The sequence below is a fragment of the Maniola hyperantus genome, chromosome 5 (assembly GCF_902806685.2).
Source record: "Maniola hyperantus chromosome 5, iAphHyp1.2, whole genome shotgun sequence".
NCBI lineage: Eukaryota > Metazoa > Arthropoda > Insecta > Lepidoptera > Nymphalidae > Maniola > Maniola hyperantus.
Genome location: NC_048540.1, coordinates 13,058,099 through 13,070,421, shown reverse-complemented (window position 1 = coordinate 13,070,421; position 12,323 = coordinate 13,058,099). Strand labels below are relative to the sequence as shown.

General features: G+C 38.4%; 1 protein-coding gene across 1 annotated transcript in view; it reads right to left on the bottom strand.

Moving 5' to 3' along the window:
- Positions 1-12,323, bottom strand: part of LOC117982360 (cardioacceleratory peptide receptor-like) — a 113,858-nt gene that overhangs the window by 13,448 nt on the left and 88,087 nt on the right. The window contains exons 2-3 of the mRNA XM_034968714.2: positions 9,600-9,705; positions 5,365-5,500 (exon numbers count right to left, since the gene is read on the bottom strand). Coding sequence (XP_034824605.1) covers positions 5,365-5,500; positions 9,600-9,701 — 238 coding nt within the window. The 5' untranslated portion in view covers positions 9,702-9,705. The remainder of the gene's footprint in view (positions 1-5,364; positions 5,501-9,599; positions 9,706-12,323) is intronic.

Genomic DNA, 12,323 nt, shown 5'->3' with positions numbered 1-12,323 from the left:
AAAGACACGTGCTCTGTAGTGGGCCGGCGATGGGTTAAGATGGTGTGTATTGGTTTTGTAAGCGGATTTTCAAGCGAATAAGCCGCTTTAGTGGACGTCAGGCCTAAGCTAGTGTTTATTTCCGTCCAGCTATAATTAACTCAACCCACGCGTGTGGCATGGCGTGACCTTTCAATTTTATTTTTCGATACGTTTTTGTTTGGGTAAACTTGTGTTTACGATAAATAAACCTTTTGATAATAATTAAGGGTCTTTAATTACGAAACCGATGCAATCAATTACCTATATTTTCATGCACGGCCAAAATTAATAATGAATCGATACTGTGTAATTTGTCGATATTATGTTGGTATTACGATGGTAGGTACGGAACCCTTCATGTGCAAGTCTGACTCGCACTTGATCAATTTTCAAAATTATTTTCAAATAATTCACCAAAACTCAAAACACAACGCATTAGCCTTTCTAGTGGTGGTGGTTCATGGAAGAATCACGGTAAAATCAAGTGCCACAGCCATCTGCTTATTTCCATGCTTTTCATATAAAAACGAAGACTTTTTTTCCATTAGAAAATACCTACAAAGAAATCGTTGCTTATGCAAATAATAATATTACCTATAAAATAATTCTAAACCTGAACAATCAGAGCAGAGAATTCATAGAGAGAGAATCAGAAATGAGGAGATCCGTAGGAGAACCAGTGTAACCGACATAGCTCGGCGCGTGGCGAATCTGAAGTGGCAATGGGTATGGCACATATTTCGAAAACCGATTAATTAATTAAATTATTTATTCAACCAAGAAAATGTTGCACAGTAGGTACAAAACGTAGTGCACAGAAAAGGTAGACACAATAATTATTGAAAACTGAATGGAGTTTCCTAGCACGGATGTTTGGCTTCTGTGCTAGGAAACTCTCTGTAGGAAAACCTGTGTTACGGGCACCGAAGCCTTCTCTCGGCTAGACGTTGGGATCTCAGGTGTTGGAATGGCGACCTCGCACCGATAGCGCAACGTAGGAAGACCCTCCACTAGGTGGACGGGTGAAATCATGCGAGTCGCAGTGAGCTACTGTATTCAGGTGGCCCAAGACCGTGGCGTGTGGGTCCATACAAGAGACCTATGTCCAGCTGTGGACGTCTATCGGTTGCTGATGGTTATGATGATGAACCCTTAACAATATTATTTGTGTCAAAAACTTCTTTACAAACATACATTTCTATTGCGTTAATGATTAAATGGCCGCTGTACAGACAGTAACGATTCAGAAAGACATTAACTCTAAACAAATCATTCCTGAATTTCATGTCTAGACTGAAAAATGTTGTAGGTAATTTCTTTACACTATCTTTTGATTTAGCGTTCCGCCTTTCAATTGTCAATTTTCCCAAGAAACTCGGTAATCAGGTCAAACAAAAAATGTTTTTCTTCTTTATTATAAAAATAAATCAAAAATTCTATTTTTATGAAGCACAAATACCTACCTAATATTATACTTTGGGTTACATGTAAATAGTTTTTCGTAACACTTTTCATACATGAAGATGGCTAGTTTACAACCATGGGTTACGATGGGTAGTAACAATTGGCGCCGATTCTGTAGTCTTTCTCTGAACTAATTTTTTTTTTTGATAAAAAATGACGGAACATGAATTTTACATGTAAAGACTAAATTTTAGTGCACGCTACAAATAACAGTAGGCTCGCGCTCTGAAGTCACGAGGTTTGACAGCTAACCTAAATTTAAAACTGTCAAACTGTGTCTGTCCTTTTCCTTTTCATATTACATTAGTAAATAAAGGGTGCGAATACTCCAAAATTTATTTGTGCACAGAATCAGTATCTATCTATTTGATAGGGTTTGATATTTCTTCTGACCAAGTCTTAAAAAACGCGAAAGAAAAAAAAAAGATCAAAAACTAATCTATTCCTCCATACCTATTAATATAATAAAGAGGTAAAGTTTGTAAGTTTGTTTATAAGGGGTAATCTCTGGAACTACTGAACCGATTTTGAAAAATCTTTTACCAGTAGAAAGCTAAATTATTCCTAAGGATATATTTATACAGGCTATATTTTATTTTCAAAAAAATTTAGAGATCGGTACGAAAATATTGTAATAAGCTACCCGTGCGAAGCCGGGGCGGGTCGCTATAAATCATAATAATTATTTCTACCACGCAGTGACTATCCTGAGTGTTGAACGGATTTAGACACAAAGCATGTTTTCATTAAGTAAGAGCTATAAATAGAAGCCATCAGCATAGGGATCAAAATAAATCGTGCATGCGTACATCGATAGTGAATCGCGTAAACCCATGTTGTTTACAATCTATTCGTAACAAGAGGTTTTTATACGGAAAACATGGATAGTAATATTTTATTCTGTAAGCCCTATTACAGTGTAATAATAACCAGATTTGCGCGAAAATAGTTACATGAAAGACCCGCTTGTTTTTTCTTTGGTATATTTTATATTTGAGCTGTTTTGATTCAAGGCGTTACTAGGAAATTAACACATAAACAAGACAGTTTTTTGGCAATATTTAGATGCAATTTTGTAGCCGCTAAGTTGCCGTTTTGAGATTTTATTTCTAGGGTAGGTAATGGTTAGCAAAATTTGAAGCAATTTTATAGCCCGTTTACATACTTGTACTTTAACGAAGTGATGGAATTTTTTTAAAACTGTAAACCGGAAATTAAAATGGTATGTTAAGGTATTTTTCAGTTGTCTGTTAGAAATAAGAGGAGATAAATGGGAATCTAACATAGTTTATTTTCTTCCGTTCCACACGGTCCACCTGCAACGCGTCAGCAGTAAGATTTGGTTGCATAAAAGAAATGCTCATTACGTCATTCAGCATAGGCAGAGCCTATGGACTTCTCCTCGGTGAGCATAGTTCATCAGCTCCGCAAATTTTCAGCGCGTCTAATTCGGCTGAGGTCACTTGCTTTTTTAGTAGCTACTGGAAAATACGCTTTCCGTACGGTTGCCATATTAATATGATACCTATTCAAATAGAACACAGGTCCTCCTTTTCATAGATTGCCCTCCCGTCCTTACTCATTTACTGAATTTTCTCTATTCATCTCATCAAATGTCGCACGTAACACCACTCTTTGACCATAAAGGTATGATTCCGAACCACGCTGCACGCAGCAGTGCTGCCGCAACAGTGCTGCTACCAGCTGTCACAGCGCTGTCGCGGCACTACTGGTCTCCATACAATCTCTATAAGCTTATATGGTCAGACATGATCAAGCGAATCGCAGGGAGTCACTGGATCCAGGCAGCGCAAGGCCGTGGTACAGTACGCGGCCAAAAGTGATGAACATCGACCTTTAGAAAGAGACAGTCAGCTAATTTCGGCTTCGTAGAGCGTTGTCTCTGTCGCACAAAATATGGATGTGGATCGTACTGTATGTGGATGTGGAAGTTCCTACAAGAGACCTATGTTCAGCAGAGCTTACAATGTGATCAAAACGCTTTGTAATGAGTTGTATAGAACACATTACAAACTTTCTACTACGTGCTACGTGGGTGTTATATCATTAACCAGTTAAGGTGATCGCATATCACAAGACGGCCCGTTAGAGCCGCAAGAACTGGATGAAATGCATTTTTCAATACTAATAAAAAGTATAACAATGTGATGAATTCCTTTGTAATGAGTTATATAGAACACGTCACAGACTTTCTACTACGTGGGTGATAGCAGAAACCAATTAACGTGATCGCATATTTTAAGACGGCCCGTAAACGCCACAACAGATGCGCGTGCCCTCTGTGTTTTGATTGCATCCCAATTTCAACGAAATGTCAAAGTATATGTAGCATGATGTTAAATTTAGTTAGAATAACATAAAGATTCTATACTCCACTCCATTTGCTTGCGCTGGCCCTTAAATATATCTCTTTTTTCTCATTACAAGTTAACCTTTGACTGCGTGAATGATGATGTAGCCTAAAGTGGAAGCGGGCTAAGTTGAAAGGGATAGGGCAGTTTTTTTACTAAACCCGGTATGGGTTTAGTAATTAAACTGCCCTATTCCTTATCAGTTTTTACACGGCATCGTACCGGAACTCTAACTCGCTTGGCAGCAAGGCTTCGTCGCGTCGGTAGGGTGGTAACTAGCCACGGCAGCTCCCACCAGACCAGACCAGAGACAATTTAGAAATTATAAAGTCCCTAGTCTTACACGCACTACAACACACGATACTTATCTCTGACTATACTACACTATGTCATATTATAATATACTACTTATTCTATATTATGGTGGTCAAGTGGTCAACCAAAAGATTTTTAGTTCCCTGCAGGTAGTCTACACAAACAGAATAATGGCATTCCATACATCAAAAACATGTCGTACCTACACTTTGTATGTGTATAAGTTTACATGTGTTTAAGTATATATGTAATACCCTATATGTATATATATATATATCATATTTATTACTCTACTAATAATGAAGTTTTTTATTTTTTATTTTAGTTGATTTTTATATTATAGAGAACACTTTCGTTGTCGGGTCGTGACACTAGGGCTCTGCCTGAAAATCAGCGCTGCAGTAGTCAAATACTGCAGCATCATGCTGAGGCAGTAGCCTTTTCAGCTCAAACAAGACATCATTTTTCTTTTTAGTACTGTCGAGCTCGTAGTTTTAAGCTTACCTAGTTTTAATTTTTTAATTTGTAACATTTGGTTTGTATTTTTTTTCTTTTTTTTTTGTATTTTCTTGTTTTGTGAGCTGAATAAACTTTTATTTATTTATTTATTTATTTATTTAATTGCCCCTGCCAAGAATCGAACCACAGCGTCACCACGCAAGGGAGGTCTTGAAGACCTCTGCGTCTCTTCCGCTACTGGGCGATCAACTTTAGTTCAAAAGTGATTGTGTGTAGGTAATTAATGAGCAAGGCCAACGGAAGGGTCAGGCCTGTTTCACCATTGAATGAGATGACAAAGGGTAAGTTATCGGGTGTCATTTTCATGTCCGGTAATATTTGACCGTTGAGGGGTATCGTGATAAATGGCCTCAACTTTTTTTGTTTGCGTTTATTCGTCCATTTTAAAGGGGATTTAGGGATATTTCAGGGGTTTTGTTTAAGCAAGCAGTAAATTTTATTCATTTCATCACTACCCATATTATAAATGCGAAAGTGTGTTTGTTTGTTTGTTTGTTGGTTTGTCCTTCAATCACGTAGCTTAGGAGCAACGAATCGACGTGATTTTTTGTATGGGTATAGTTTAAGACTCAAAGTGTTCCCATGGGATTTTTAAAAACCTAAATCCACGCGGATGAAGTCGCGGGCATCAGCTAGTGATATAATAAAAGTCAAACATTAAAAAACACCTCACCTGCTATCGCCAGATGCATGATGAAGAAGTTCATCCTGCTCTTTCTCGCATTGGTGCAGAGCAGAGCGGCGATCACAGACGCGTTAAGGACCACGATCAGCACGAACAGCACCCACATCACGGTGAACTGGATCGACTGAAAATAAGAAAAAAACAGTAGATATTACATGACAATACTACAACGAGATCTTTCCTGGATGCCGTAGAGGTGAGTGTTGGGGTCTTAAAACAGGATTTTTTTTATTCAGATACAAAGTTTGCCCTTGACTGCAATCTCACCTGGTAGGTAAGTGATGATGCAGTCTAAGATGGAAGCGGGCTAACCTGGAAGAGGTACAGCAGTTTTTATTAAGCCCATCCGGCGGGGTGATTACGTATCTCGCGACAGGCTTGCGCAGGCGTAAATCTCGCGATCATTGCTGTCAAACGTCACACGTGACAGTGGATAGAGGGACAGCAATAGCTACAAAACAAAATAAGAAGAAGACGAAGCGAGACAGAAAATTAACTGTCGCATTGCTGTCGCTATCACCCCACCCGTTTGGTTTCTCCACGAGATAGTGCTCTACAAATGTGACCCAAGTATCATGTTCTAAGTCTTTACTTTTGGATCCTACATATTTAACATAACTTTTTTTCACAAATGATATCATTGGTCGTTACGGTTTTAATTTAACGCTCGCGATGATTGTTTTAAACATTGCGCTCTGTAAGATTCTGTGTCAGTACAGAATTAACGGCTCAGCGTTCCCGCAACTGTTGGCAATAATGTGCCTCGTTTTGTGACATCTACATTGTTTTGTTAACTTCAAATTTATCGAGTTAGCGCATAAAGGAGGAAACAAACAACAGTACGCGGCTAAAGTCAAAGTCAAAGTCAAAACGTTTATTCAAAGTAAGTAAAAAAATTACGCGTTTTGATAGTCGGTTAGCATTAATTGTAAGATGATGATATAGTGGTGATAATTGTTACGCAAACTTAAAACTAAAGCTACGAGGGTTCAAACGCACCCAGGTCTGAGAAGAGCCCACAACAAACTCAGCCGGGTATAATTCTTTTTATTATCACCACTTTACAAAATCACTTTAACTTATTAGAACTATCACAAGTTCTCAAGCTTTTTTAACCGACTTCAAAAAAGGGAGGAGGTTCTCAATTCGTCGGAATCTTTTTTTTTTTGTATTTGTTTTTTTTTTATGTATTATCATTTAAATAATCCTTTACATTGTAATAGCATTTGTCTATAAGTTTACGTTTTATGAACATAAAAAAATGTACATCAGTTTTTAGAATGACATTTCGGCTTTGTAGAGTCTCTCTCACTCATACCTATATGATGTTATGTCAGTCTCAACGACAGAGACAATGCTCTACAAATCCACTATCTCCTTCTAAGGGTAAATCTACTTATGAGATGCGTCCGTAAGCCGCGGTTGACAGCCGCGACTGATATGTGTGCACAGTCGTTTGGGACGCGGCTTGCGAGATATCTCCCGGAGGTCCGAGCCGCTCAAGGTTACGTCGCGTCCGTGACTTACTTCCGATAGTTTGCAAAATTCACTGTACTTACTGTATTATCTATACTACTATATATTCTGAGGTATTATTATCCAGATACCTGTCAGTTGCGGCTGTCCGATAATTCGTTTCCATCTTTACTTCTTACGTTTTTAATACGTTATCAAGATGATCATAATCTTATTAAGACAGAGATTTATTTTCTCTTCCCCGTTACTGCATCTCAGGTCGTTAGCACTATAATTTTTAGGGTTCCGTACCAGAAGGATGCCAACGGGATCCATAGCCTCCGCTATTCGTCCATCTGTCCGTCCGTCTGTCTGTCTGTCAGCGGGCTGTCTGTTTTGTGAACGATAATATCTAGAGAGCGGAGTGGAGTGGAGAATTTTCAAAGAGTGTGTATTTTTATTGCCGCTATAACAACCAGTAATAAAAATTTCAAAACATTTAAGAAAATTACAAAAAATTAAAAAGTAGATAATCTTGTACGGAACCCTTCGTGTGCAAGTCCGACTCGCAACTCGACCAGTTTTTTTTTCTTGTTCATGATCAGGCACCATACCTACCTGATGTAATTTTAATGATTTTGATTATTCGAGAAGGACCAGCAAGAAACTCTGAGGTTATTATTTTCTTAGCACGATGACACACTCGCCGGACTTTGCGTCCGGTTTGTATAAAGTTCTAATAATATTATGCGCGTTGACACACGCAAAACGAAACACTTGTGTTATAACTTTACACAAATTAGCGCCGTCCGGATTATTACGGCCGGAAATTCCGGTGAGTGTGTCATCATACTTAGCAATACAGTTTTAACATACCTAAACATATAAAAATTGAGAACTTTTCCCACCACCACCACTTTTAAAAGTTAATATTCATTAGGTAGTGGTCATGACAATGGGAGAGGGTACCGCGCTGGTGACGTAGTGTGTACGGGGCGTCCCCCACCTCATACCTGGATTGCATACATACCTCATACCTGGGTTATAATCAATCATATCATGATGATCATGATCAACCAATCGCCGGCTCACTGCAGAGCACGGGTCTCTTCTCAGAGTGAAAGGGTTTTACCATAGTCTACCCCGCTGGCCATGTGCGGATTGGTAGACTTCACACACCTTTGAGAACATTATGGAGAACACTCAGGCATACATGTTCCCTCACGATGTTTTCTTCACCGTTAAAGCAAGTGATATTTAATTACTAAAAAACTCACATTACTCCGAAAAATTTGAGGTGCGTGCCTGGGATCGAACCCCCGACCTCCGATTAGAATGCGGACATTCATATTCACGGCATCAATCATATTCACAGCATTAATCATATACCTCTAATCAATTATCGAAAACGTGCGAACTCATGGAACGTAAGCTTTTACATTTCACTAATTAAAATAATCCTTATCTCTTCACTATACAGCAGTAGGTATATAGTAATAGTATTAAAAGCTTGCTTTCCGCTGTGAGTGGGCTTGCGATAAGCTATCGTGCGTCCGTCATTACCACGATAGGTCAAACACGTCCATTATGGGATTGAAACCTTTCAGGTGATATTATGGATCCTAATACAGGTGTGGGTGGATGACTTAGTTTAGTGCGATTTTTTTCCATGACAAGCCAAACAGTCATCACCTGATGGTAAGATGATAGCGGTTAGACGATAGACGATAGACGAAGACGATATAACCCTTTTTTTTCGCTTAGGAGGGGAAAATCCTCATGGACATAGTGCCGGACTCCTACCGACTAAAAAAACCAGCCAAGTGCGAGTCAGGCTCGCACACTGAGGGTTCCGTACTATAGTAGTATTTTTTCGACATTCTGCACGATAGTTCAAAAACTATGATGCATAAAAATAAATAAAAATCTGTTCTAGAAAGCACAGGTAAAGCCCTTTCATATGATACCCCACTTGATATAGTTATCTTACTTCGAATATTGAAAATACTAATTATTAGTTCATGACCACAATTTAATTTTTTTGTGTGATCTAACCATAAAATAACGGTTTTCAGATTTTTTCCCTAAAGCCAGCTATAAGACCCACCTACCTGCCAAGTTTCATGATTCTAGGTCAACGGGAAGTACCCTGTAGGTTTCTTGACAGACAGACAGGCAACAAAGTGATCCTATAAGGGTTCCGTTTTTCCTTTTGAGGTACGGAACCCTAAAAATTGAACTCTTTTTTTTTTTCTTTCCAAGCAAAACGGCCTAGAACTGTGCTAAAATAGAGTCCAAATTTCATGATTTTATATTTCGCCGCATTATGTTCACTACGTATTCAAATCAGAAATGAGGAGATCCGTAGGAGAACTAGAGTAACCGACATAGCTCAACGGGTTGCGAAGCTGAAGCGGCAATGGGCAGGGCACATAGTTCGTAAAACCGATATACGTTGGGGTCTCAAGGTGCGGGAATAGCGATCTCGCACCGAAAGACGCAGCGTTGGAAGACCCCCACTAGGTAGACGGACGACATCAGACGAGTCGCAGGGAGCCGCTGGATTCAGGCGGCACAAGACCGTGGCGTGTGGAAGTCCCTATGACTAACAAGAGACCTATGTCCAGCAGTGGACGTCTATCGGTTGATGATGATGATGATGATGTTACGATGAGGACGAACTCGCGCCGCAGTGGTGATGTGCCGCAGGGCACTTAAATACAAGCTTTTGTCAAGTAGTCGAAAAATATATATTCGTATGAACTTACATCATAGAAGTAGTAAACATTGATGTTTTGTGTTCCGTTCGTCAGAAAAGGCGAGGTTGTCGTCGCCTCTGCCAGCTCTTCTAGCGTGATGTCAGGATCCATGATTCTGTGAAAAGAAAAACAATTTTCTTCTAAAAGTTCTTTCATCAAGATGCCGGTGACATGACTTTTTGTAAAGCTAAAGTTGTAAAACGAAAATTCAAGGGTTCTTAAAAATAAATATAGCATGATGGACTAGAGGAGGTAAATTTATGTATAGATAGTATGCTTGTATGTATGTCTGTTACTGTTTTTCTCAAAAACTATATAGACTGATCTCGATGCGATTTCTTGCAATAGGGCACAGTAATCACCTCAGAGATTTTTACGTTGCTGCAACAGGGCATTCGTGAGTTGTTTTACAGAAGTTTTTCTAGCGCGCTGGCTAGCGCTCTTCATAGAAACGTAGTTTAGTTCGGGCTAAAAGTTGTTTGTAAACCATTCGAAACCTTAGTTTTACGGAAAGCTGGCAAACTGCAGACAGATATTTTTGTTCCTAGAACGTATCTATACAACTTCATTGAGTTTGAATAGTTCAAATGAGAACTACTCTAATGTTACCGTTCATTTACACGTCATGCGCAGGTAGCCAGGGTAGGCACTAGTTAGCTAGGAACCTGTTTATTGGCAGGTCAAAATGAAAAATATGCATTGAGCTATTACAACTGGGGTAAGCAGTGCATTTATGCCTCTATGACCTGCCCGCCCCTGGCGGCGCGTCAAGCCCAAGAAGCTTTATTCAAGCCGCATGCTGACATATGGTATCTACCCGGCAGGAAATATTGCACATCGAACGTGAGAAAGGGATAACAAATTTGTAGAGCGTTGTCCCTGTCGTTGAGACCGATGAAATAGTCACATAGGAATGAGTGAAAAGGACGATGCTCTACGAAGCAGAAATCTCTTTCTAAAGTTCGATGTGCAATATTTGCTGCCGGTAGGTACCTACCTATAATATTATTGTCGAGCGAATGTATAAATATACCTTAAAAATCCGTTTTTGATGGAGTAGGTAACAGGGCCATTGACAAGATTTTTTTTGTTTTATATTTCTATAACGCTTTCACATCAAACAAAACATACACCAGTATACTTGTTTATTCACTATATTAAATACTATAAATAATATTTTTATTGAATAAGATAAAAATATGATTCTTGTAGTCAAGTAGTTAGGTAATGTTGCATCATAATATCCTACGTTTTTATTGCACGCTATAAAAATATTGTAATAAAAAATGTACATTCATAGAAAGGTATTCTATTACAAAACAACATATTTACAGCCCACGTTAATGTTTGAGGATGAAATAACAGATTTTGACATAGCTAACTATTTTTACTAGATTTTTTTGACCTACCTATTTAAAAAGAACTATTCCTTAGTTAGCGTCATCAGTACCCATATTATAAATACGAAAGTGTGTTTGTTTGTTGGTTTGTTGCTTTGTTGCTTTGTTGGTCTGTTGGTTTGTCCTTCAATCACGTCGCAACGGTGCAACGTATTGACGTGATTTTTTGCATGAGTATAGATAAAGACGTGGAGAGTGACATATGCTACTTTTTATCCCGGAAAATCAAAGAGTTCCCACGGGATTTTTAAAAACCCAATTCCACGCGGATGAAGTCGCGGGCATCAGCTAGTGTCAAATAAGTTTATTTTTTAATCAAACTTATCGATTTCAATCACTACCCATATTATAATTAATGCGATGGTGTGTTTGCTTGTTAGTTTATTGCATTCCGAACCAGTGGTAAATTAAACTATTTGATGATTCAAAAGCACTTGTAAAAGTTTACTTGAATAAAAATATATTATTTTCTATTAGATTGTCCTTTAATCACGTCCAAAGGGTTCTACAGTCGTATTTTTTCATCCTTTTGCACGATAACTAAAAAACTAATATGCAAAAAAAAACTGTTTTAGAATGTACAGGTAAAGCTCTTTCATGATACCCCACTTAGTATAGTTACCTCACTTTGAAAATTGAAAATAATAACTGTTTGTTCATGAACACATTTTAATTATTTTTTTGGTGATGTAACCACAAATTCACGGTTTTCGGATTTATTCCTTTACTTGTGCTATAAGACCTACCTAGCTACCTACCAAATTTCATAATTCTAGGTCAACGGGAAGTACCCTATAGGTTTTCTTGACAGACACGACGGACAGTCAGACAGATGACAAAGTGATCCTGCAAGGGTTCCTTTTTTCCTTTGAGGTACGGACTACGGATCCCCAAAAAAAACTCATGGCGTTAGTCAATAATATACACATAGACATAGATCGACCAGTACCTAAGTATTAAAATCTCATCATTTACTCCCATTTCTTGAAATCGGAATTTTATGTTTTTGCGAGTGTGTGGCACATTACCCTTAATATCTGCCAGTTTTGAGCGCGAACTCTGCAAAAGTGTGTATAATATAATCCGGTTAAAGCAATTCGGTTTTACGATTGATTGAGTTTAAATAAGTTCTTACCACCTTTCACGTTAACGCACAATTTAAAACAATATTAACCTTTTTAGGGTTTCGTACCTCAAAAGGAAAAACGGAACCCTTATAGGATCACTTTGTTGCCTGTCTGTCTGTTGGTCTGTCAAGAAACCTACAGGGTACTTCCCGTTGACCTAGAATCATGAAATTTGGCAGATAGGTAGGTCTTATAGCAGACATTAG